The 26477-nt window shown below is 40.3% G+C and overlaps 2 protein-coding genes across 9 annotated transcripts in view; one reads left to right on the forward strand and one right to left on the reverse strand.

Moving 5' to 3' along the window:
* CNOT1 (CCR4-NOT transcription complex subunit 1) overlaps positions 1–21044 on the forward strand; it is a 106161-nt gene extending 85117 nt beyond the window's left edge. For 3 of the 6 annotated variants that reach the window (XM_039232616.1, XM_039232619.1, XM_039232617.1), the window contains exons 31-49: positions 773–1069; positions 1704–1844; positions 1939–2043; positions 2802–2921; positions 4025–4216; positions 4963–5105; positions 5626–5734; positions 5837–6006; positions 6637–6889; positions 9185–9433; positions 10609–10772; positions 10959–11076; positions 12626–12727; positions 15832–16005; positions 16721–16870; positions 17810–17990; positions 18556–18688; positions 19677–19811; positions 19970–21044. In XM_039232616.1, the coding sequence (XP_039088547.1) occupies positions 773–1069; positions 1704–1844; positions 1939–2043; positions 2802–2921; positions 4025–4216; positions 4963–5105; positions 5626–5734; positions 5837–6006; positions 6637–6889; positions 9185–9433; positions 10609–10772; positions 10959–11076; positions 12626–12727; positions 15832–16005; positions 16721–16870; positions 17810–17990; positions 18556–18688; positions 19677–19811; positions 19970–20048 (3015 nt within the window). In that variant the 3' untranslated portion in view covers positions 20049–21044. The remainder of the gene's footprint in view (positions 1–772; positions 1070–1703; positions 1845–1938; positions 2044–2801; positions 2922–4024; positions 4217–4962; positions 5106–5625; positions 5735–5836; positions 6007–6636; positions 6890–9184; positions 9434–10608; positions 10773–10958; positions 11077–12625; positions 12728–15831; positions 16006–16720; positions 16871–17809; positions 17991–18555; positions 18689–19676; positions 19812–19969) is intronic. The other 3 variants (XM_039232620.1, XM_039232622.1, XM_039232621.1) reach the window with 1 other exon arrangement.
* SETD6 (SET domain containing 6, protein lysine methyltransferase) lies at positions 18684–25853 on the reverse strand. Of its 3 annotated transcripts, XM_039232624.1 has the most exons (10): positions 25561–25853; positions 25236–25328; positions 25018–25162; positions 24797–24938; positions 24470–24664; positions 24218–24338; positions 22640–22820; positions 22331–22473; positions 21947–22198; positions 18684–19179 (listed from the first exon to the last, which is right to left on the reverse strand). In XM_039232624.1, exons 1-10 carry the CDS (start codon positions 25585–25587, stop codon positions 19162–19164), a joined length of 1317 nt encoding a protein of 438 aa, XP_039088555.1. In that variant the 5' UTR covers positions 25588–25853; the 3' UTR covers positions 18684–19161. The 3 variants fall into 3 exon arrangements, with proteins under 3 accessions (XP_039088555.1, XP_039088554.1, XP_039088556.1); XM_039232623.1 differs by lacking the exon at positions 18684–19179 and having other exon boundaries at positions 21293–22198; XM_039232625.1 differs by lacking the exons at positions 18684–19179; positions 25236–25328 and having other exon boundaries at positions 21293–22198.
* Positions 25854–26477: the final 624 nt, after the last annotated feature.

Genomic DNA, 26477 nt, shown 5'->3' on the forward strand with positions numbered 1-26477 from the left:
AAGAGACCAAGTGAATATTAGGGCATACCAGAGAGAAAAGATTAGAAACAGTCGTTCAGGTGAATGAAGCAAAATGCCTTCAATTTATGGTAATGTAAATGTTTGCTATTCTGGAGAATTATTTGTATTAATGTTTCTATAGAAATCCTTTTCTCTGTTTACCTGATTCTTTTTGCATTTCTCCAAGCAACCATAAAAACTATTTTAAGAGTACTTAAGCTACAGATTGTAAGTAAGCACGTAATGCATCCTGTAATAAAAAATTTGCCCATCAAACTTAAAGATTTCTTAAAAAATCAAAGACCTGTTTATTATCACATATCATATGGTATAATTAATGCAATGAATACTGCTCTCTTTGCAGCCTAGCTTCTATGTCATGACCTTTTTTTTTTAATTTTTTTTTAATGTTTTATTTATTTCTAGGAGAGAGAGAGACAGCGTGAGCAGGGGAGGGTCAGAGAGAGAGGGAGTCACAGACCGAAACAGGCTCCAGGCTCTGAGCTGGCAGTCAGCACACAGCCCGATGCGGGGCTCAAACCCACGAACCGCGAGATCATGACCCAAGCGAAAGTCGGACACTTAACCGACTAAGCCACCCAGGCGCCTCTATTTCATGACCTTTTTATTGGTTAATTTAAAGTAGAAATTGGTAGTTACTGGTTAGCCTCGAAGTCATTTCCAGAATCACAGGTGTGATTACTGATGTAAGTTAGGTTTTCTTACCTTGAACAGGCTATTGATTTAACTTGTCCTTGTCTTCCTCCCCCAGATACCCTTGTTTCAGGCACATCCACAGTTGAAGCAGTGTGTGCGCCAGGCAATTGAACGGGCTGTCCAGGAGCTGGTCCATCCTGTGGTGGATCGATCAATTAAGATTGCCATGACTACTTGTGAGCAAATAGTCAGGAAGGATTTTGCCCTGGATTCTGAGGAGTCTCGAATGCGAATAGCAGCTCATCACATGATGCGGAACTTAACAGCTGGCATGGCTATGATTACCTGCAGGGAACCTTTGCTTATGAGCATATCTACCAACTTGAAAAACAGTTTTGCCTCAGCCCTTCGTGTACGTTGATTATTTTCTTGATGTGATACAGAATTTGTGATGTTTGCCCGAGTTTCTTTTTGTTTGCATGTCACCACATTTGTTTGATGTCTCCCGTCCTATTAGATTGTAAATGCTCTGAGGTGAAGCCTCATGTTTTTTTGCTCACTATTGTATCCTCAACACAGTGAGATATCCAGATATTTATTGGTTTAAAGATAAGAAGCGTTTAAAAATCCCCACGTTAACAATCTTGTATCTGGTTATTATTAAGAATTTAGATTAAAATAGTTTCAGTAGGTCAGTGGAAAACTGTGTAAAGTGACTACACACACACTTTCCTCAGGTTAACTCAGTTGCTAATTTTGGGTCTTCCATGTCACCATTAATGATGGTTCCCCCCCCCAAATTGCTTTACTGTTTCCATATTGTTCACTTTCTTCACAACAACCTGTAAGTAAAGTGTTTTGGGTCAGTAGTATTTTCATGTTAAAGATGAAGATGATTATTAGGCTATTTTATGGTCACAGCTAATAAGTCATAAATAGAGCCAGAACTTTAAAAATTTATATAAACACTGCATCTCCTATTATTTGTCTTACCTGTCTACAGAAAACTTTAAATTGTTTTCTTCTGTCTCTTCCCCTTCCAATAGACTGCATCTCCACAACAGAGGGAAATGATGGATCAGGCAGCTGCTCAGTTAGCTCAGGACAATTGTGAATTAGCCTGCTGTTTTATTCAGAAGACTGCAGTAGAAAAAGCAGGCCCTGAGATGGACAAGAGATTAGCAACTGTAAGTGTTTAGCATCTGTCATTTAAGTATTTTGTTTTTTCTATTTAAGAAAATGCCTCATAACAAGAACCTCAGTGACTTTTTTTATTTGTAGGAATTTGAGCTGAGAAAACATGCTAGGCAAGAAGGGCGCAGGTACTGTGATCCTGTGGTGTTAACATATCAAGCTGAGCGGATGCCAGAGCAAATCAGGCTGAAAGTGAGAACTGGGGCCTTTGTCTCTCCCTGCCCTTCTTTATTTTCTTTCTGTTCATGTTGCTTAAACTTTGCACCAGGACTAAGACAGTGGTGTTACATGTTGTTTCTGGGACAACATCCCACCCTCAGTAGCATATCACTTGAAGGCTACTGTGGAGAAGGCATAAAGATACCTTAGATGAGGGTACTGGGCTGGTCCAGTTGGTAGAGCATGTGACTCTAGGTCTAAGGGTCGTGAGTTCAAGCCCCACATGGGGTGTAGAGACTACTTAAAAAATACTACTTTATAAAAGAAAAGTTAACCTTAGATGTATGCACCTGACAGTTGTTGAAGTCCCTATGTAAAGAGTTCATGTGCCTGTTAGTTTTTGTGTTTCACAACTTGGTTTCCTTCTAGTACTTCTTTTTTTTATTGTTAACTACTTATTGGTGAGAAGATGATGTAAGAAATCTGATCATTTTTCCCAGCTCCATTGGAGAATTGCACTTGGCATGGTTCTATTTGAGGCATTTTCCACTGGAAAAACTCAAATGAATTTTTAAACAAAGGGGGCTTTCGACAGGATTCAGGGAAATGGGACACACTGTGAATTGTGTGGACACATACATAGGCAGGTCATGCTATTAGATGTTGTAGTAGCTCCCTTGTGCCTTCTCCAGAATCCCTGTGCATACTCCTACCCAGAGTTTCCACTTTCAGAGAACTTTGCTATGATTCTTTGAAGAGGATCCTGTCAAAATAGGTTTTCTTCTTTCCAGGTTGGTGGTGTGGACCCAAAGCAGCTGGCTGTTTATGAAGAGTTTGCACGCAATGTGCCCGGCTTCTTGCCCACAAATGATTTAAGTCAGCCTACAGGATTTTTAGCCCAACCCATGAAGGTAAATCGTTCTTTGGATTAAATTGAGTATTTTACATTCATTTAATTTGAATGTTTTTGTTAGTCTATCACTTGCTTCCTGAGAGTTTTAAGTATTAGGGGGAAAAATTACCCACAGTTGTTGAGTATGGCTATTCTTTTTATCAGATCATCATGGCACACAAAGGAACTTTTTTTTTTTTTTTTTAAATCCATGAGGTTGATTTTCATGTTTTGGCCTAATTAGGGGAATTTATATGGTGACTCCATGGCTTTGCCTATTTGTTGTAAAAAGATTTTCTAAAAATTTGAAACAATTATTTGCAGAAGACTTGGAGAGGTAGGGGAAGACATTTTGACCCTGAACCATTTGAAAATAAGATGCTGACCCTGGTGTCCCAATCAGTCTCAAATACTTTGGTGCAGCTGTTGAAATCAGGAAGCTAATATTGACATAGTAATATCTAATTCTTAGGCCTCATTTAGATTTTATGAAGTGTCCCAGTATCATCTCTTTATAGTTAAAAGGACCTATTGCAGAATCATACATTTTCAGTTATGTTTTTAAAATTTCCTCCAGATCAGTCTGGTATAGCACCTTACCTTTTCCTCATCTTTCATGACCTTGACACTTTTGTAGACTATGGGCCAGTTATTTTCTAGAATGTCCTGATTTGGATTTGTTTAATATGTTCTCAGGAATAGATTTAAGTAGTGCGTCTTTGATAGGTTTATCACAGAAATGATGCTGTGTTATTATTCTATCAGGCTTTGACAGTTGGACTGAGTACTATATTTTCTATGGTTTGGGTTACAGACTTTCCTAGGCTATATCCTATCCCATTATTTATCTTGCTTTCTTTGATTACTTGATTGTGTGTATCTGTCAGGCTTTCCATAGTTATGTGAAATACCCCTCCCCACATCCCTGCCTTGTACTGCCCCACCTAATATCATTAAGATTGAATAGTTCAGGAAGGGGAATGAAAGAGTCCCTCTATTCTGATGGGGAAGAAAAAAAATAGGGGAGTAAACATATTAAAATATTTTTTAATTGTTACATGTGCCAATGAAAAATCTGAAAAATTTTTGCTTATCTCTTTTTTTGTTCTTTCTCTCAAACAGCAAGCTTGGGCAACAGATGATGTAGCTCAGATTTATGATAAGTGCATTACAGAACTAGAGCAGCACCTACATGCCATTCCACCAACTTTGGCCATGAATCCTCAAGCTCAGGCTCTTAGAAGTCTTTTGGAGGTTGTAGTATTATCTCGAAACTCTCGGGATGCCATAGCTGCTCTTGGATTGCTCCAGAAGGTTAGTTCTTTATTTAACGTTTGTTTATTTTGAGAGAAAGGGAGCAGGGGAAGGGGGGCGGGGAGAGAATTCCAAGTAGGCTCCTCCCTATCAGCACAGAGCCCAATGTGGGGCTCAGTCCCAAGAACTGTCAGGGCATGACCTGTGCTGAAGTCAACAGTCGTACACATAAGGACTGAACAACCCAGATGCCCCATTGAATGTTACTTTCAAGAAGAAACTATGTTTGTAAATCTAGTGACCTGCACCATCATCTACTTAAGTTAGCTTCAGATTTTAAAATTAAGATAAAACAAGTTTTGTTTGATAAAAAACAGGTGATTTTTCTCCAAAATAGAATGTGGTCGTTGGCACTTAACCAGCAGCGAAGTGGGAAAATTATTCATTACAATTTTTTGAAAATATAATCATTTAAGAAAGTTTAAAAGTCACACTTTAGATTTGGAGGAAAGGTTGATCCAAGTAGGGTTATATGGGAGGATTGGTACAGAGCATTGGATTTTAACTATGTAGGGACAGTGGGACTTTTTATGTGGAGAACATGTATGAATATAAATTACAATGTAGAGAGAATGTGTGTGTTAAGGTAAGTGTGTGTGTGAAAAGGGTTTTGGTGAGTAGAGACACTATTAAGTCGAGGCTCTAGAAGATCTATTCTAATTTCCGTTAAGGTTTGGTTTTTGGCTTTGAAAGTTGGGCTGAATACTGTATTTTCCATGTTTGTGAATACTTACTTTCTTCCATAGGCTGTAGAGGGTTTACTAGATGCTACAAGTGGTGCTGATGCTGACCTATTGCTGCGCTACAGGGAGTGCCATCTATTGGTTTTGAAAGCTCTTCAGGATGGCCGGGCATATGGGTCTCCGTGGTGTAACAAACAGATCACAAGGTCAGTAGCCCTCTTACAAGAGTACTGTTTATTGGACTGCTTTCTAAGATATCTGGCCTTATTTCCAGGGGTTTCCAGAGGTTTCCTTTTTTTCTAGAAGGTAAATGGGACACTGGGAATTTCTAGGTAGTGAGAAATAGTTGAATGGTTGGCCTTTTCTCATTTTGTACCCTTGACAAATAACGAAATCCAGTACTTCGCTTTGGGGAATAAATTGCAGATCATTGGCTTTAAAAGGTTTCAATGATTTCATAGCAGTGGTGTTCATATATAAATATTTAAGTGTTTTACACAGAATGATTTGTTTTCTAGGCTTTGAAAGCAAAGCTTGAGTTTTAATCTGTGTTTGTCAGCATCATTTCTACTTCATTATTGGCTATTTTGAATTTTGGATTCTGATTTGCAATTGGTTCTCCAAGCATCCTTAATCTGGAACAAATTACCACTGAATACAATTAGGATCTTTATTTTACCTGTTACATACTGTTGTACCTATATGAGTAAAGATACACTTTTCTAGGTGCCTAATTGAATGTCGGGATGAATATAAATATAATGTGGAAGCAGTGGAGTTGCTAATTCGGAATCATTTGGTTAATATGCAGCAGTATGATCTTCACCTAGCTCAGGTATGGAGGGAATTTTCTTAAACAGGCAAAGGGCTCTGGTAGTTGGGAAGTATGTTTGTTACAAGTGTTGTCTATGTTACATTTTGCTTTCTGTGTTGCCAGTCAATGGAGAATGGTTTAAACTACATGGCTGTGGCATTTGCTATGCAATTGGTAAAAATCCTGCTGGTGGATGAAAGGAGTGTTGCTCATGTTACTGAGGCAGATCTATTCCACACCATTGAAACTCTCATGAGGATTAATGCTCACTCCAGAGGCAATGCTCCAGAAGGGTGAGGATGAAATGTTCTGCAATCTCTGTGTATTGAGTCTAATAAGGAGCTTTAGAAATGAATGTGCAGACTTAACTAACATTACCTGTTAAAACTGCTGTTATCTTCAAAATGTGGGAAGCTTTAGTGAGGCCTAATATTGTCCCCTGAAGTTATGAAAGCTTAACTAATTGCCAAGCCGCCTTGTTGTAGAGCAAGCAGTACATACAGTACTAGACGTGGTGTCAGGAGTCCTGATTCTAAGCCCTAGACCTTTAAATTCTGATTTTAGGCAAATTGACTTATCCCCTCCAAGCCTTTTCTTGAATAAAATAGAAATAGTATCTCAAAGCATTGTTTAGATTAAGATAACAAACCATGGCACATGGTAGGCACAGAGTATTTGTTAACATAGCACATCAGCTCCCTCTCAGTAAGCATTTTTTTGGGGTCAAGAAGTGGCTTTAACTGAGTCGGTCATTTGCATATTATGTGATCATGAATAAACAGATAGGAAGAGACCAAAGATAGCTTTGTTTAAATATGGAAATCACTGTGTGGTTTCTATTAAATAAGCAGATTGTCCAACTGTATGTCTGTGAAATTACAACCATGAGTAGACTGATTTTCACTCTGGATTTATTGTACTAGATTGCCCCAGCTGATGGAAGTAGTGCGATCCAACTATGAAGCAATGATTGATCGTGCTCATGGAGGCCCTAACTTTATGATGCATTCTGGGATCTCTCAAGCCTCAGAGTACGATGATCCTCCAGGCCTGAGGGAGAAGGCAGAGTATCTTCTGAGGGAATGGGTGAATCTCTACCATTCAGCAGCAGCTGGCCGTGACAGTACCAAAGCTTTCTCTGCGTTTGTTGGACAGGTAGAGCTTTTGGAAAGAAAGGTGCTTTTTATTCAACATAAGTAGGGTGTGATTCCTCCAATATTTAAGCTCAGTATTATGTACCTGTGGTGAGACAGTTACCTCCATACTCATGTAAACAAACCAAAAATGTCAGCATTGTTATTCTGTTAAATTGATAAAGCCTATTTCATTCCTTTTCTTTGGACACTAAGCAGTAAATTCAGCATTTCATGCCCCCTTTAATTCTATTTATCTCATTTCAGTTGTCATAGCTACAAAATACAGTGGATCAGATAATATGAATAATGAAATTGCCAGATTTTTGTAGTAATTTTACTGGCTTGATAATCAGTAGTGAGGGGATTTGGGGCTAATGAATAAGTAAAATTCTCATAATAGCCCATGTTTTTAAAAAAGTAAGAAAATACAACAAAACTTAAATATTTAAATGGTAGAGTGTTTTATTATATTTTCTAAACTAAGTATCTTATCTACCTAAAATTGATTAACATTTTCTTTTGGGAAATAGTTTCAATTATTTATTTTCATGTGATTTTATCTAAATTGGACTTTGAGTTAAAGTGTTAGGAAACCAGTTCCTAGAAAAATTGGGTTTGGAAAGAATATTTGAACAGGATGAATAAACAATGATGTAGCAAGAGAGCTAACGTACCATTTTAGCATTCTGTTTTTGATTATTGCTGGCTATTTTCAGCCACTGTAAGGGATTCATACCCATTAGTCAGTTTGTCCTGATCATATTATTTAATTGCAGGAGTGGTGCTTTTGCTGAACTGGCCTTAGAATTCCTTTAGTTGAACTATTGTAATGTTTATTTAGGGAGAGATACTAGCTTATCTGCTTATTTCTGCAGATTGACCATTATATTTCTTTAAACTGAGACCAAAGCTTAGGTATGCAACCAAAGAAAGATTGCAAGTTAGATCTTTTGTCAAATGACAGTGGATTATGGAAGAGCTTATTAAAATTTTAGAAGTTGTTAAAAATTGGATTTACTGTTCAAGATGAATGTTAACTTAGTAAATAAATCATAGTAAGTCTCTACCCCAAAAGAATTCTAAAATACACCTTATTAAAAAGCTATTATTGAATATTTACGGTTTGATTTCTGATTTGGATGGAAGAACTTTAAATCATTTGGTTTTTGTGATCATCAAAATTTCATGGGTATGGATGTGGCACCTGTCTCAGCTCTTCCTGCTGGCTTAGTTACTTGTTTCTTCTCTCTGTTTAAAAAAGATAATGTATTTATCCTTTTTATTCTCTTTTGCATCCTTTTGAGAATTCTTGTGCTCCTCTTAATCATAGCAGTCTGCCTTTATTTTTTTAACCACCCCCGCCCCCCGTAGATTTTCAGATTTCAACGTACAAAAGTCCCTTTGCTGACCTTCTGTCTTGTCTAGAGTACATAAGTCTCTATTCAGTTACTTTATTGCTTATCAAGGGACAGTGAAATTGTTTTAAAGTTTCCAAGATACTGCTCAAGTTTTCATTCTGGGCTTAGTGTCTTTAAGCATTTGCCCCCTTCTCCCTCTGTAGTCTTAACACCCTACTGCCTTTTTCTTTTGTGCTAGCCAAATAACTTATCTGCTCTGCTTCACTTCGAAATCATATGTCATAAAATTTGTATTTTATCCTTTCTTTTAAAGAAATTTATTTCCATGTTATTTTAAACTTAATTTGAAATAAACTCAATTTACATTGAAGTAGCCAGGTATGATCTGTGGCTATTTTCTTTGGTGTACCTGCTTATTGCACAAATTATTACTTGACTTTTCCTGTTGCAGCTAGTTGGAGTTTCAAAAATTTCGTTACTGGTTAAATCAGTTGGGAGAAATTATCTTAAATTCTGTGAAAAAGTAAAATACAAAATATATGTAACTTAATCTCTTACCTGGGACAAATATGAATTGGTTAGAATGTCTTGCTATGACTTAGTGGGTTACTAAAAGTTGGTTCGTTTGGAAAGTTAATTTTTCCACTTTATGTTGACTTAGTGGGTTACTAAAAGTTGGTTCGTTTGGAAAGTTAATTTTTCCACTTTATGTGGTTATGGACTGTTATTCAAAATTGCCATATTATTATCTCTTTCTCAACTTCCATCTTTTCTGATCTCCATAAAACCTAAAACTAAGAAATTCTGCCATCTGTCTTTAATGGAGAAGACATTTTCATGACACCTTGTTTTTACAAAGTAAGAATTAGAAATGTTACAAGGAGTAATTGGGAGAATACCTCTTAAACATGAAAATTAAAAATATATTTGTGTGTATTTTATCTTACTGTTCCTTTATATTTTTGTTCCTTTGCTAGATGCACCAGCAAGGAATCCTGAAGACTGATGACCTCATAACAAGGTTCTTTCGTCTGTGTACTGAAATGTGTGTTGAAATCAGTTACCGTGCTCAGGCAGAGCAGCAGCACAATCCTGCTGCTAATCCCACCATGATCCGAGCCAAGTGCTATCACAACCTGGATGCCTTTGTCCGCCTCATTGCACTGCTAGTGAAGCACTCAGGGGAGGCCACCAACACTGTCACAAAGATTAATCTGCTGAACAAGGTCTGAGATTCTCTTTTGCCTTAGTCTTGATACCCTTGAAGCCTGCAGTGGTGGTTCTCAGGACCCAACCTCTCTCCCAAAAACACTGTAATATCCTTTTTTCCATCCTGAAATTAAATTTGTAGATAGTATTATAAACATAATCATTAAATTTGAGAAGAGTATTGTGTCTGAACTAAAAGTCTACCCCCGACTCCCACCACCATAAGGTATTTCAGTATGTTTATGCTTGGTAATGACTATACTAGGAGATATTTAGATAATATGGAATTTTTGCTTACATGCAGAATCACCCTGAATGGGGTGAGTAGATCTGTTCACTAATAACACCTCAATACCAGGAGTGACATTGTAGTTGTTGATGGATTTTCTTCAAAGGAACAAAATGGTTTTCTTTTGATATATATAGAGTTCCTGGAAATTTGAGTATTACAACTGCAAAAAAGAACTTACTCTCTTGGTAATTACATATAGGCTGCCCTGTCCCTCATTCTTCAGTGGAAAAATCAAGTGGAATGCAGTATGGGTTTTTTTTGTGTGTTAAGGTTTATTTATTTATTTTGAAAAAGTGCTCAAGCTGGGGAAGGAGGGATAGGAGGGAGGGAGAAAGAGAATCCTAAGTAGGCTCCATGCTGTCAGCACAGAGCCCATTGTGGGGCTCTATCCCACAAACCATGAGATCATGACCTGAGTCAAAATCAAGAGACGTTTAACTGCTGCTTAAGCCGCCCAGGCACTCCCAGTTGTGTGTGTGTGAGACATTTCTGCAGCTTGAGAGCTTCCCTGTCTTTCTAGCTATTAAATGACAAGAGAAGTAGAAATGGTTTTGCCTCTTGTCAGCTTTATATCAGAACAAAAAAATTAAGTTGTTACATTGCATTAACATGATGGAATATGATAAACCATGCGCCTTTCTAGAGCTTAAGAAAAACTAGTGGGTGTGGAGAGTGTGTTTCTGATCCAAGATCATCGAAATTCAAAGAAAACACAAAATTCTGCAGACCACTTCAAACCAATATATGGCCCTTTTGGCTGCCAGCATATAATTTTGTATTCAAATGGTATGTGTCCTTTAATGTGGGGCTTAAGAATACAAGGTAAAAAAAAAAACATGTCTGTTGAGTGGTAAGTGAATTGTCTTTATGATGTATAGGTTTGTAATGTGTGTTCTATAGGTTCTTGGTATAGTCGTGGGAGTTCTCCTGCAGGATCACGATGTCCGGCAAAGTGAATTTCAGCAGCTTCCCTATCATCGAATTTTTATCATGCTGCTCTTGGAACTCAATGCACCTGAGCATGTATTGGAAACCATTAATTTCCAGACACTTACAGCTTTCTGGTGAGTATTGTTAATTTAATAAAGAGTTCCTGTTAAGAATTGCTGTTTTGGTAAAATTTGAGAAGTAGTACTCTTGTGAATTTGAGCCATGTTGATTCGTAATACAACGTGCATGTTACTTACATTGATTTGGTATTCACCATATTTAAGTTGGACGTTCTTCTGACTAAGGTTTTCTTCTTCCAGCAATACATTCCACATCTTGAGGCCTACCAAAGCTCCTGGCTTTGTGTATGCCTGGCTTGAACTGATCTCCCATCGGATATTTATTGCAAGAATGCTGGCACATACGCCACAGCAGAAGGTGTGGCTGCAGTTTATCTCCTACAGATGAAGACTGTAACTACTTGGAGCTTATTATTAGCACTCTTAGTCATTTAGTAATAACTTTACTTCTTCCAGGTTTAGTCAAGAATAATTTCATGAGTAAAGTTTTGGAGAGAGGTTTAACAAGTACTTGACTGCCTCTGTCTAGAAGCCATTCCTCAGTGATTAGGGTATCACTTTTCCAAGTCTGTTGTTAGCCATCTATGTTAATCTCTTAAGGACTTTTTTTTTTTTTTTTAAAAAAGCTGAAACCTGGAGCACCTTTGTAGACTTCTGTATAAAACTGTGGGTAATGGAGCTCTAGAACGCGCCAGTTTTACAGGTTCTCACCTTAAATGCGTTCAAACTCAAGGCTGAAGACCGCTGGTCTGTATTTGAAGAAATTAGGATCAAGTTCTAGTAGAGTTTGATTATTAAATTTTTTTTTATTAAAATTTTTAAAAATGTTTTTGAGAAACAGAGAGTGGGAGCAGGGGAGGCGCAGAGAAGAGAGGGAGACACAGAATCTGAAGCAGGCTCCAGGCTCTGAGCTCTCAGGACAAAGCCCAATGCAGAGCTTAAACTCATGAATCGTGAGGTCGTGGCCTGAGCTGAAGTCAGACGCTTAACCTGCTGAGCCACCCAGACTCCCCTATTATTTTTTAATATTTATACTTGAGAGAGAAAGAGAGTGTATGAGCAGGGGAGGGGCAGAGAGAGAGAGAGAGAGAGAACGAGTGCGCATGCGCGCCACCCAGGTGACCCCTGTAGTAAAGAGTATTTAAAGTGTAATTGCAAATAAACACAGTTAACATGAGAGGTTTCTCTCTCATTTTATAATTAAGCGGCAAATGAATATGGTAGAATGTACCCTTGATTGGCCTTTTAGAATAAACTGACTACTTATGTGCTTGGCAAAAAAGAAAGTGAGATAATCCTTAAATTGAATGGGTTTTGTCTGGTGTTCCAGGAGGAGGAACACAGCAACATATTGAATAAAATTACCCCAAAATAAACATAATTAGTAAAATTGGGAGATAGTGACAGGCCATGTTTGGCTGAAAATAGAGGATTTATAGTGTAAACTTTTTGTAAACTGACTGGATCAGGTTATTTGACAGGAGTTGGGAGTAGAGAAAGAAATGGTTTCAGACCTAGGACATAATTAAAAGAAGAAACTTAAAAATATAAGAAGGAACTAAGACTAAGAAAACAGACCTCTGTCAGTTTCTTAGTTGACCGATTGTTTTGTGTCTGAAATTTTCTTCAGGTTTACTCCTCCTTCTCTTTAAATTTTGCTTAGAGGCACGAGGAGCAGTGTGTCCTAGAATTCTGGAGCCACTTTGTTTTTAAATACTTCACACTGTTTCTATAATTGTCCTTACTCCTTTTGAATGCCAGTCTTCAAGAGACTTATTTATGTCAATATTTTCTAGTTATATTAGCATTAAGATAGTAAACAAGTCACAGTGTAGATGCTTGGGCAGATTTTAGGTGGTAGAGCAGTAACAGTATAATTATGACTCCTGTACATTTCTTTCTTTCAGGGATGGCCTATGTATGCACAGCTACTGATTGATTTATTCAAATATTTGGCGCCTTTCCTTAGAAATGTGGAACTCACCAAACCTATGCAAATCCTCTACAAGGTAATTAACTTTGAGTTATAAATTAAAATAAAATTTAAAAATACATAAAAATTCTCAGCTGGAAATGTGACGCCTAATATTTCTTAAATAAAGCTTTTAAAGTATAACATATATTCAGGAAAGTGCAAAAATCAAATGTTCTTGTATAACCAGCACCCAAACAGGGTCTTCCATATGTTCAAATTTAGTAGATACTACTTTTATAAAATATACATATCTTTGACACACCGCATGTGCCTGGTATTGTCCGTTTTGTTTTAGCCATTTTGGCATTGTGCAGTAAGATCTCATTGTGGTTTTATGTTGGATTTCCTTGATTTTTTTTTTTTAAATGAACAGATTGCCCATTTGGATATCCTTTTGTGATGCTCCTCTTTTTTTTTTTTTGCTCATATTTCTACTAGATTATCTGTTCTTCTTACTTTTTATAGGAATGCTTCACATGTTCTGGGTATAAGCCCTTTGTTTAATACATATTCAAACATTTCCTACTCTTGTGGCTTACCTTTTCACTCCCTTAAACATAAGGTGTCTTTTGAGGAATGGAAGCTTTTAAGTTTAACATAGTCAAAATTACCAAGTTTTTACTTTCATCACATGTAAGATATCTTTTTTTTTTTTTTTTTTATCTCATGTAAGAAATCTTTGGCAATCCCAAGTCGCATTATCTTCTGTGTGTGCTCTGTTCACTGCCCAAGAAGCCGTATAATTCTGGCTTTTACGCTTAGGAGGTATCACCTATCTCAGACTTATTTTTGTGTATGGTAAGATTCATTTCCTCCTCCTTCCTTATACTCCCACCCCAATAAATAATGTACAGCCTTTCAGTACAATTCTTCATTCCCTATTGAATTGCTTGGGCACCTGTGTCAAAATAATTGACCTTTTGTGTATGGGTGTCTCTCTAGTTTATCTGTTTTGTGTTCTTAAGCCAATACCAAACTGTCTTGATTTGTAAGACTTACATATAAAGCCGGAGTAATCAAGCAAAGCTATTCCTCTTCAACTTTGTTCTTTTAAGATTATTTTAATAATTTAGCTAATTTGTTCATTTGCTGTTGCATAAAACTGCACAGTCATCTTCACTTCTAAGAGCTGGCTGGAATTTAGATGGAGATTGCAGTCAATCTGTAGATCATTTTGGAGAGAATAGACATCTTAATAATATTGAGCCTTTCAATCCTGAACGTGAATATTTCTATTTAGTTAGCTCTTTAATTTTACTCTGCAGTGCTTTGTAGTTTTCAGCTTTTCAATCTCTTTCTTTAGACTTCTCCGTATATATTTTAAGAGATTTTTGGTGATATTGTAAAATATCTTTAAACCTTTTCATACTTGCTGGCAATGTATAGAAACAAACTGATTTTTGTATGTTAGCCTTGCATCCAGCTACCTTGCTAAATTTACTTCTGAGAGTTTATGTCTTTTGTGGGGAGAAGTGTGATCTGTATACACATATTCCATCTACATGTAGCTGTGGGTGTTTTACTTTTTCTTGCTTTATTGCACTGGCCAATAACTTCCAGGAATGTGTTGAATAGAAGATAGTGATAATGATATGCTTGTCTCATTAATGATCCTAAAGAAAACTTTTAGTTATTCACCATTAAGTATGATATTTTTATAAATCTGCAGTTTTGTTTTGCAGATACTATTATCTGAATAAGGAAATGCCCTTCTGTTCATAATTTATTGAGTTTTTAAAATCATTAAATGGGTATGGAGTTACCTTGAATGCCTTTTTTGCATTCAAGATCATGTAAAAAATCTTTTTTCTGTTAATATAATTCCATTAATATTCAAATGTTTAAACTGCCATTGCATTTTGGATCATTTGGTCATGATACATCACTGTTGTTTCTCTTAATATTTAGGATTTTTATGTGATTTTTTTTTTTTTCCACATCAAGTTTTGGTATCAAGATTATGCTCATCTCATTCAAAGAGTTGGAAAAAGCTGTCTCTTTAAAAAAAATTATATTAATAAAGGCTGGGGGAGCTCTGTTTATTTTAGAGAGGGAGAGGGAGAGAGAGAGAGAGCATGAGGGTGGGGAAGGACAGAGAAGAGGGGTCAGGATCTGAAGTGGGCCCCGTGCTGATAGCTGTGAGCCCCCATGAGGAGCTCAAACTCATGACCTGTGAGAATATTACCTGAGCTGAAGTTGGACATTCAACTGACTGTACCTTCTAGGCCCCCCTGAAGTTTTAAGATCGTGAAAATAACATTTTTTTCTTAAATATTTGTAAATTTTCCATTAAAGCCATCTAGAACTATTCAGAGTTTTTTTTTTTTTTTTAAGTTTACTTTTGAGAGAGCATGCACATGCAGGGGAGGGGCAGAGAGAAAAGAGAGAATCCCAAGGGGACTCAGCACACAGTGTGGGCTCCATCTCTTGATCATTGTGAGATCATGACCTGAGCCGAAATCAAGAGCTTAACCAACTGAGGCACCTAAGCACCCCTGTTCAGATTTTATTTTGTTTGGGTTTTTGGCAAATTGTATTTTTAAAGTAATTTGTCTATTTTATCTGAATTGTCAAATTAGCATATAATTGTGTGCCATTTTTTTAAAGTATTATGTCTGTAGGATCTGTAGTGATGGTCCCATTTCATTCTTGGTATGGGTACTGTTTTTTCCATCAGTCTTGGGTAGGATTCATCAATTTTATTAATCTTTTCAAAGAGCCAGTTTTGGTTCACCCTCCTATAGTACTTTTTAAACATGTAATTGATTTTGGTTCTTTTACTTTCTTGGTTTTCATAAATTGTCTTTTTTAGCTTCTGAAGTTAGAAGCTTATGCCTGTCTTTTATTTATTTATTTATTTATTTATTTATTTATTTATTTATTTATTTATTTGCTTGCTAGCCTCTGCTTATGTATAGCATTCAAGGTATAAAGTCCCCAAAATTAGTTTTTGGTGATTTCCAAAATTGAGTTACTTTGGCAAATCACTTATATCTTTTATTAAAGCCTGTAATTTGTTAATGAAATATACTTTATACTTTTGTTTACTCGAGTTACATTCATGATAGTATAAATGTTACTCTCATTTTCTAACTTAAAGTGAAAACAACCAATGTTTTTCTCATTTTTTAAAAATAGGGCACTTTGAGAGTGCTTCTGGTTCTTTTGCATGATTTCCCTGAGTTCCTTTGTGATTATCATTATGGATTCTGTGATGTGATCCCACCTAATTGTATTCAGCTAAGAAATCTCATCCTGAGTGCCTTCCCAAGAAACATGAGGCTCCCAGACCCATTCACTCCTAATCTGAAGGTAAAGTTCTAAACAGTTCAAGGAAAAACAGTTACGTCTTAGTATTTCAGTCCTGTTCTCTGGTAGTAGACTAAGTGTGTGGCCCTGATGCTGCTGCTGTAATTTTTATGTCTTTTGTATTCTTTTTCTTTAATTTACTTTTTTAATGTTTATTTTTGAGAGACTGAGGGAGAGCAGGGAAGGGACACAGAGAGAGAGAGAGAGAGAGAGAGAGGGAGACATAGAATCCGAACTAGGCTCTAGACTCTGAGCTGTCAGCACAGAGCCCAACACAGGGCTCGAACTCAAGAGCTGTGAGGTCATGATCTGAGCTGGTCAGATGCTTAACTGACTGCACCACCCAGTCTCCCCTCACATGTATTTTTTTTTTTTTTTTTTAAAGTAGTAAGTATGATGTTCTTTTCTTCTGAGGCATCTTTTCAAAGACAGGAATATCTCCTCTGTACTCTTACTTTGAAATCCAAGTCCAGGAAAAAGATAGTGGTACACATTAGACTTCTTCACAAAAGGTACCTATCTTGCCTTAATTTAGGAAGATAATTTGTTACAGAATGAGAGATTCCTATCCTTTTATTAGATTTTTAAAGTGGCAGCTCTAAGGTCTTATTACAATGTGTAGTTTTAGGAAAACAATCCTACTTTTTAACACCCATAGAATTTGCTGTTAACTCCTACATATGCTTCTAGTTTTGATTATTGTATCTGTCTGTGGCAGGTGGATATGTTAAGTGAAATTAACATTGCACCCCGGATTCTTACCAATTTCACTGGAGTGATGCCACCTCAGTTCAAAAAAGATTTGGATTCCTATCTTAAAACTCGATCGCCGGTCACTTTCCTGTCTGACTTGCGCAGCAACCTACAGGTTATTGGTTTGACTTTCAGCTGTGTCTTTGGGTGTCCTGTTTGGGGAAGTTCGTGTTTTCAACCAGATTTTAAAATTTCTCATGGTTGGAGGAGATTCACTGAATTATGCATTTTACTAGTTCATCTTATCACTGACCCAAAGCTATAGCCTTAGAAGAGGCAACCAGGGGATTAGGCTGATTTTCTGTAAGAAACATGGCTGATCATGGCTCCCTGTCAGTATTCCCAAAGGTGGTAGTGGTGGTTTTTAATGTTTATTTTTGAGAGGGGAAGAGAGACAGACACAGCATGAGTGGGGGAGGGAGAGAGAGAATCCGAAGCAGGCTACAAGCTCTTGGCTCTGAGCTGTCAGCACAGAGCCCGATGTAGGGCCTAAATCCATGAACCATGAGATCATGACCCAAACCAAAATTGGATACTCAGCCAGCTGAGCCACCCAGGTCTCCCCTCAAAATTGTTCTTAATAAGTAGATTCTGGCTTAGTTTGTTTAGAAAAGGACTTCAAATCGTGTTTTTCCACACCAGAGTACCATTCCCCACCCCACCCCACCCCTTTTTTTTTTTTTAAGATTTTAAGTAATGCCCACACCCAACATGGGGCTTGAATTCACAACCTCGTGATCAGGAATCTCACATTCCACCAAGTGAGCCAACCAGGCACCCCTCCAGATATTTTTTATAATTGAGATAATATATTGACTTTATAAAGTTTATTTATTTTGATACCCGTTAAAGCTTTGCCTTCCTGTTACTGACACAACCAACCATAGACAGCTGTGTTATTTGTTCTGCAACCTCACAAAGTCCAGTAAATTCCTAAAATTTAAATCACAAAGAACTCTTGAGAGCAGTTCAACTTTTTTATGAAGGCATAAAGAGAGTTTAGAAGTACTGAATCCTCTGTGAAAATAAGGGGCTTTCTATTTTGTTCATTTAGGTATCCAATGAGCCTGGCAATCGTTACAACCTCCAGCTCATCAATGCATTGGTGCTCTATGTAGGGACTCAGGCCATTGCACACATCCACAACAAGGGTAGCACGCCATCAATGAGCACGATCACCCACTCGGCTCACATGGATATCTTCCAGAACTTGGCTGTGGACTTAGACACTGAAGGTGAGTGAAGCCAGCCAAGTCTCAGAGTTAAGTTCTCTGTACTGTTTGCCAGTCTGGTCATAGAAATACTTTTAAGTTGAAACAGACATACAATATTTTGTCAGTACATTTATGGCTCCAGCTATTGTCTTCTTGGGGGAGTGGGGGGTGGGGAGGGCTAGGAAACTCTTTTGTCATGAGTGTATAGTGGAGTTTTCCAGATGCTACAGGAAACCATACTGAAACAGATTGAACACCGGAGTGGAAGAATCCAAGTGTCTTCTATTAAATGACGTTAAAGAGATCTGTGAAACGTAAAACAGTGATATTCTTCCCTAATTGGGGTGGGATGAATGCTTTAACGTGTATTCACATGCAGTGTTTTTAAATATTTCTAAAAACTGTAATGTGGAAAATAAAAAAATAAATAAACCTCCCCCAAAATGGAAACATTGGGGACCGGAGAAAGGATGTGGGAAAAGCCAGGGTCCCAAATCCAACCCCTAGCCGCCACTCAGAATGATGTCTTTTTACATTGGCCTCTCAGAGCAAGTGTGTAATAAAACTTCATTTCCTGATTTTCTAGGTCGATATCTCTTCTTGAATGCAATTGCAAATCAGCTGCGGTACCCAAATAGCCACACTCACTACTTCAGCTGCACCATGCTGTACCTTTTTGCAGAGGCCAACACTGAAGCTATCCAAGAACAGATTACAAGGTAAGGGAGTTTTTCAGATGATTCCCAATGGATAGTAAAGGGGACAAGGCAACCATTAAGTGTTTTTTTCCTGTGCTGTCAGTGTTCATGGATATCTTTTTTGTGTCCATTTAAAACATCTTTTACATGTGTTAATATGGGGTATAGCTGTGAACAAAATGTTCATGGTTCCTACTCTGGTGGACACAAAATCACGAGTAGAGAATTGCAGATCATAATCATTGCTAAAGTAAAGAGTTTTCGACAAACGGTATAGGTATCTTGATTGAAAGTCAATAGTTTCTCTCAGATGGTGGTGAGAACTTTTTCACACAGGCCTATTAAAAGCCATTTTGTTAAAGAGCTTGGGCTTTTATTCTTCATCCTCTAGGTGGAAAGTTTGCAGGAGAAATAAACAGGATTATACTTGCGTTTTCCAAATGATAGTCCAAGCAATCTATAGCAGTTTCCTAAACTATGTATGGCACTGGAGATTAGGCAATGGGTAGACTCTGGTGAGAGAGACAGAGAGAGAGAGAGAGAGACAGAGAGAGAGAGAGAGAGATACATTTAAAAAACTGGACCAGACTTAAAACTGGTCCCTCACTTAATAGTTTGTGTATTAGATACAGTATTTTATCTCAATAATATCCTTGTGATTATTTTTACATATACACAGGTAGTAGAATTCATTTCCTTTCACGGAGTAGACATTCCTTAAGTAGCTTTCTGTGAGCTATGTAATCTGATACGATTATCCTTTAACTTAGTTTTCTAGGCTCACTAATGGGAAGAGGCAGAATTCAAACCTAGGTTTTCTAATTGCAGGATGCACATGCATTAACCGTGCTATATAGAGTTTAGACCTAATCCACCTGTCTTCAGTAAAGCTAATAACTTTTCATGTAGTTTATTAATCAAGGAGAAACGATAGGTTATAAAAGGTAAAGGAGAAGTGGTCATAAATTTCTGTGGTTCTCTGCATTAACTTCTCTTTTTTTCCCTTCAGGGTTCTCTTGGAACGGTTGATTGTAAATAGGCCACATCCTTGGGGTCTTCTTATTACCTTCATCGAGCTGATTAAAAATCCAGCGTTTAAGTTCTGGAACCACGAGTTTGTACACTGTGCCCCAGAAATTGAAAAGTGAGTTCAAAGTAATTTAATTGTCCAAGGATGAGAAACTGATGATGGCTCTAGGGTGGGTGATTAAGAGGGTTAATAATAGCCACAGCTAATGTGACACAAGGTACTGCCAGGCCTGAAATGTTATCACAAACTTGTGATTGTCTTTTTTTTTCCAGGTTATTCCAGTCGGTTGCACAGTGCTGCATGGGACAGAAGCAGGCTCAGCAAGTAATGGAAGGGACAGGTGCCAGTTAGATGGAACTGCCTCTCTGCTGTAAATGTGTCAGCCTGGAGGTCCTACTGCACCAAGTTCATAAACTGGCTGAAAAATCCTTTCAGCTCTTCCTGACTTTCCCAGCCCCTTGGTTCTCGGGTACCTGTCCCAATTACTGTTTGGGTCAGCTTCCTGTGTATGTGGGCACGTTCCAAAGTTTAAATGCATTTTTTTTGACTCTTGGCCAAAATTTAGAACATGCTGTGAATATCATTTTGAAGTCATGTAAATATATGAGAGAGAGAAAACTTTTGTCTGGAACTTCTTGGGTTTGTGCAAAATATGTCCAAGGCAAGTAGATAAACTGGTACCTGCCCAGCTTATAACTGAAAAGGCTGCTGCTGCCATCCACTTGTCTGGGGACAGAACATATAACTCCATGTCTTCTGACATTCCTGGTGTCCCAAAGAATAGCAAAAAAGCCAGTTTAAATATTGTGTAACTTATTTTTTTAATGTGGACAGGGGACCTTGAAAGTCACAAAGTTGTTAAAAATGTGTTATGTGCTATAATTTGGTATGCTTTAGGGGACATGGGAAGAGCTCACAATGGAGATCCCATGGGTTTTTGTTTTGCCTCTTCCCCAAATCTGCTGGGAGAGCATCATTTTCTCATTTCTACTAGAGAATCTGCCCCCTTAGGCCCTGGGAGATGCAGTCAGCTCTTTTTGTAAAGGGAAACCAGACCAGGCCTAAAGTGCCCCGATCTTTCTCCTAATACTTGTAAATTGTGGGAAAGGGAGCCAATAGGGTATGAATTGCCCTTCCCCATTATCCCAGTGAATAGCCATACAGGCTATGTTGAACCACCACGAAATCAAAAGGACCAATACAGCCCCTTTTGTAAGGATTTTGAATGTTTTGTAAATTGTATTGGTCCGTGTGTTGTATTTTGTAGCCTTTCTAGTTCCTGGGCTCTAGCTCCCATACTTGTATGTGTATGCATACTGTAGTCAAACATTAAAGTCATGACACACATGTGAGTCCACTGTGCCTTTCTCAGTAGCAGCAGCCAGTGCTGATGGTGAGGAAAGTGGACAACCCAGCCTCGCAGAGCCTGCGGCCGTTGGGAAACATCACTTCTTGCTGAATGGTAGCTCTTTCCCATGAATCTGGCATGTTTAAACAAACAAGCAAGGAAGTGAATTTTGCAGTGTTTCAACAGTTAAAAAAATTGTCCCCTGGTATTTTGATATATACCTACTCGTTTTAAAAAGTATTTCAAATTTACACTATTTAAAATACCTTTAATAACTCAAGTTTTATGGCCACAGAAGACAAAAAGATTCAAGATTAAATAGCAGAAATCTTAAATGAGTGACGCTTGAATGTCATTGGTATCTTAGGGTTTCTTCCCTTACTGGTGAGCTGTGCTACACAGAGGAAACTTCCGACTCCTAAGCAAGTACAGTAATTGCTGAGTGCCAGTGCCCTGTCATAACCCGTAACAGGAAATGGAAGTTTTGGGGTGGGAGGAGTAGCTTGTAGACCCAGATCTACTTTCACAGTCTATGTTACTAAATGCTAGACTACACTGGGAACCCATTACTATCATTTCTTCTAACCTTTGGTTCAGACTGGGAACAAAACAGCTATAAAATTTGTGATCTTAGTAACAGCAATTTGCAAGTCTGCTGTGCCCAGTCCTTAAACAGGTCACCCCTTACCTCAGAGTTAACCCTAGCATACCACCGTTGCTACTTTTCCTTTTGGTATTTAATAAAAGGAAAAGCAAAAGACCCAGATTTTCCTTGTTTTCAATCATCACTGAATATTAGCTTAGAATAAAGTTCCTGTGGAAGGTCCTTCAGGCAACAGGGAACCTGCTAACTTGTCAGTTCCAACAGCTGATGTAAGATCATCTTCTGACCATAGCGAACCTGCAAGGCCTGCTGTTCCCTCCAGCTGAGCTTGGTGTAGACCTCCTTGTTACTTAGTAAATCTTGTTCCGATTTTAAGTCTGTGGCATAAGTTTGCAGGGTCAACAAAACACTGTCCCGAAGCAGCTGTCTCCATGATGCTTTCAGCTTGGGGATATTTGTGGTTGTCAAGCTCTCCTCTTCCCTTTTATCATCTCCCCATCCATCCTGGTCTTTAAACTCTCTGAACTCCTCAGCAGGCATGCATAGTACCTAGAAGCAATCATTGGGCCCTTTAATTATGAATTGCTGAATTTAGAGAAAAGCCAGCCCTATCCTGGCAGCATTTAAGTGTCCTCTCCTTCCATCCCACCTTTCCTCTTTCATCTGTTCTCAGCCCTTTACCTTGAGTGTGGTGATCAGTTCCTCTTCAGTTAGCACCTCCTCCCGCCCAATCACAAAGGCTCCCTCTTCCCCTACCATCTCCAGTTTGCATAGGAAATCCCAGCGTTCATACAGTAGGAGCCTTTCAGCTTCAATTTTTGTTCCTGCAGATAGAGAAACAACAGGGTGAAAGTCTCCGTATACCCAACAGTTCATTCCGTCTTCAGTCTACCACCCAGTCTACAAAAAGGGCAACTACTATTTAAGAGCACTTGGGGTGGGGATAGAGACATGTGTCCACCAGTGTCTAAGACTCAATCCGACACTCACCCAGTAATGCCGCTTCACGAACTGTCACCATCTGAATGTCAGCTGTGTCATCTGTGTTGTCGGGATATGGTTCAACAAACCCATACATATGAATCAGCTGCCAATTAGCCATTTGTCCGTAAGTGTTGAAAATTTCATGGCCTTTAGGAATGGTCTGAGTGGCCACCATCCGAAGACAATTCTGGGATGGAAGGGAGAAGCTGGGACTAGGCCATGCCCTGGCCCGCCCCACGAAGATCACTTCTGTTTTAGGAAAGGCCTCCAGTGGGTACAGTTCAGCAATGGGACTGATGATATACCTTCCAACATTCTATCTTTAGTTCCGGTTAAAATGCCTGAGGTACAGGCATACCTCAGATTGTGCAGGTTCAGTCCCAGACCACCACAAAAGAGCAAACGTGTTAAAAACCAAAAGGCAGGTCAAATGAACTTTATGGCTTCCCAGTGCATATAAAAATGATGTTTATGGGGTGCCTGGGTGGTGCAATTGGTTACGTGTCTGACTTTGGCTCAGGTCATGACCTCATGGTTCTAGCATTTGAGCGCCAAGTTGGGCTTTGCCTGGACAGTGTGAAGCCTGCCATGGATTCTCTGTCTCCCTCTCTACCCCTCCCCAGTTCACATACTCTTTCTCAAAAATACACTTGAAAAAGTTTTAGAAAATGTTTATGCCATACTGTTGTCTATTAAGTGTGCAGCAGTATTAGGTCCTAAAGGACAGAAGAAAAATGTGCTTATCTTAAAAATTTTCTTGCTAAAAAATGCGAATCACCATCTGAGCTTGCAGTGAATTGTAACTACTGATCACCAAAACTATAGAAATGATGGAAAAACTACGAAATTGTGCAATTTTTGCACTTGTAATTCAAAGTATGATACACAGACCTGAAGTACTGTAAAGTGACACTGACAGCCTTGCTCAACGCAGGGTTGTCACAGACCTTCAGTCTGTAAAAAGTACAAGATCTGAAGTATAACAGAACGAGGTATGCCTGTATAGCAGGATGAAAGGGGTAAAAGTCGCTAGCTTTTAAAAATGAACAATTAAACACAGATCAAAGTAGGATTGGCACATGGAGGCAAAGATTAATAGTCATTTCCTAATTTTTGATTCCATGAAGTCGGATCTGATCTTGCAACTTAACACATACCAAACAGAACTGATAAAACCTTCGTATCAAGTTAGATCTGACCTATGACCATCCCCTTTCCCCCCTCTTCTTCCCCAAGTGTAGTGACAGTATATCCAACCCACGCTGCTGTCCAGAGGGCCCCAACATGACCTTCGTTCACTGGCACTGTACAGAGAAGCCAACCTCTAGCACCAAATGATGACAGTAGCTTATTACAGAATTAACCACAACTGTGCATTTTGAAGTTTTGTGTTCTATTTCATTGGAATATGGAAACTCAAAGTACATACAGAAGAGCTAACTTCACCTATGCAGTTTTAGCATGAGGAGAATGGAACCCACTTAGCCCAACTGTCAGGGCAGCATTAACGACCAGACACTGGTATGAATCAAATGCCTGATCATCAGTGCACATAAGAACAATAACTGAGAGGGATCCACTCACTGGAGAGTATTCTAGATTGGCATTATGATTGGCTAAGTGGTTTAGTATGTCTGCAGCAGGCACCATCAAAGGGGAGTTTGGCTCCTTTTCATCCTCCTCTTCCTCCAGTGGTTCCTGAAAGCTGCCACAGAGAGAACTTTGCTAAAGCCCAGGGTAGGGTGAGAGACTGGGGTGTGGTTCACTGTTCTTTCCCCGCCTATCCCTCAACAGAGTTCTAAAGAAAAGGAGTCCTTCAAGGTTCGGCTCACTGACCTGTAGGCCATCACAAGAGCCACCAGCTGGTGATAGAGCTCCAAGGAGCGAACCCTGGGGCTGAAAAGATCCGGGTGGGCTTCCATGAAGGGCAATACGATGGAATAGTATTCGCTGCGGATGTTGGCCAAATCCTTCTCCACGGCCTCGGGTACCCCCGTGCCCTGCAGCAATCGCCGGCGCTCCTCCTCAGGCCTGCAGGGACACCCCACCCGGGCTCCCTTCACACACCCTACCGGCACTAGCGCTCGGGGGGCCGGGTCCCCGGGGCGGGAAGAGCCGCGAGGCTGCGGGGCCGGTGCCCCCCGCCCCCACCAAAGCTCTCACCAGAACATGGGGTGCTCCAAGCGGCCTAGCTCCGGCCAGAGCGCAAAGTAAGGGCTCCAGGGCGAGGCCGGGGCCTGCAGCTCGTGCAGCAGCGCCAGCAGCAGCGGCACCCAGCCCGACTGGCTCTGCAGCGCACCACGCTCTGAGGGAGACACGGAGGTGAGAGCACCTGCGCGGCCCCGCGGCCCGCCTCCCCGGCGCAGCCCCGCCGACGCACCCACCTCGCTCCAGCAGGCCGCCGATGGAGCAGGTGTGCTGCGACAGGAGCGCGGCCCGCGGCACGGCGAACAGCAGCTCCCCGGGCTGCACGCTCTCCCGGGCCACCATGCCGTAGCCGGCCACCGTGCCCTGCCGGCTCACCGCCACCTGGGCAGGGCAAGCGGCAGGTCAGAGCTGGCCTGCGACCCAGCCGCGTCCGCCCGCACCCCCGCCGCCTCACCTTGGGACTCAGCTCCAACCCGACCCGCCGGCACCAGCTCAGGAAGCCGGCCACGGGGTCCGGGTCCGGGTCGCCGCCCACAGGCCCCGCCACCTGGAACGAGCCAGCGCGGTAGAGAGGGTCGGCCCAGGAGAACGCGCGGGAAGCGGGAGGGCACCGCGGCGGCGCGCGGGGGAAAGTTCGCTCTAGGTGGGGGAGGGGACGAGGAGGGCGGCCGGAGACCCGCGCGAGCGAGCCTCGGGGACCCGCGGGGCCGCACTGCGGGCGGAGAAGGGGCGAGGCACCCGGAGAGGGGCGGGCCCCCCGCCGGCCCCCCGCGACTTACCCGCCGGCGCTTCGCCCTGGTCGCCATTGCGGAGGACGCGCGGCCCCACCGCTCAGAAACTCCGCGTGAGCGCTTCCGGCGTCCGGGAAAAGACCTCCCGGCGGGTGGGGCCTGTGTCCCCGCCCCGGCGCCACGTGACGCTCGCCTCCGGATTCCCGCGGAAGACGAGTAGGGATTTGCACCTGGTCAAATCACTCTTCTTGAGAATATGCTTGTGGAGCCCGACTGCCCCCAGTGGGGTTTAGGTCGTGTCCGGGAAGGCGTGTCTCTATGCCGCCTCGAGCCCTTCGGTCTCTGTGAGCGGAGACCTTTCGTACAAGTCCCGATGAAGAACAAGACTCAAGTTTTCCGGTCCCAGCGCAAGGGCGTCCCGGCGCACCGGCTGTGAGCGCACCCAGGTGGGCGAGCCTGCCTGCTTGTTCTCGAGTCCTCGTTAGCTACGGTCATCTAACCGTTTTATTTGTTCAGTTAGACCAGGTTGTGTGTGTGTTTCCGAGGGGTAGGGGAGGGTTCCCAGAACTAGAATAAAGCCCTTCTGCCCGCATTCGCTAGTATATCCGTTTTTCATCATTTGCATAGCACATGGTGGGTTTTATTTTTATTTAGATGCTTCTTTATTAGTTGACACATAGCAGGTACGCAATATCTACTTACTGAGTAAATGAGCGAATGAGTCAGAAATGGGGGTTAAACATGGGAAAGTAGCATGCTGTTAAGTTTCAGTAAATGAAGCATTGCATATAGAGGGTTTTGAAGCCAAACAATGCCAAAGCCAGTTCTCAGCTTGACTTATTAGGGTAAATTCCTTATCTTGAGGCTCTGTTTCCTCAGCTGTGGAAACTAAGGTAATATCTACCCTATGGAATTAATGTAAGAAATGGTAAGATAATGAATGTGATAACAGGAATTACGTGGGG

The sequence above is a fragment of the Hyaena hyaena genome, unplaced genomic scaffold (genome assembly GCF_003009895.1).
Source record: "Hyaena hyaena isolate Hyena2069 unplaced genomic scaffold, ASM300989v1 scaffold_68, whole genome shotgun sequence".
In the NCBI taxonomy this organism is placed as follows: Eukaryota; Metazoa; Chordata; class Mammalia; order Carnivora; family Hyaenidae; genus Hyaena; species Hyaena hyaena.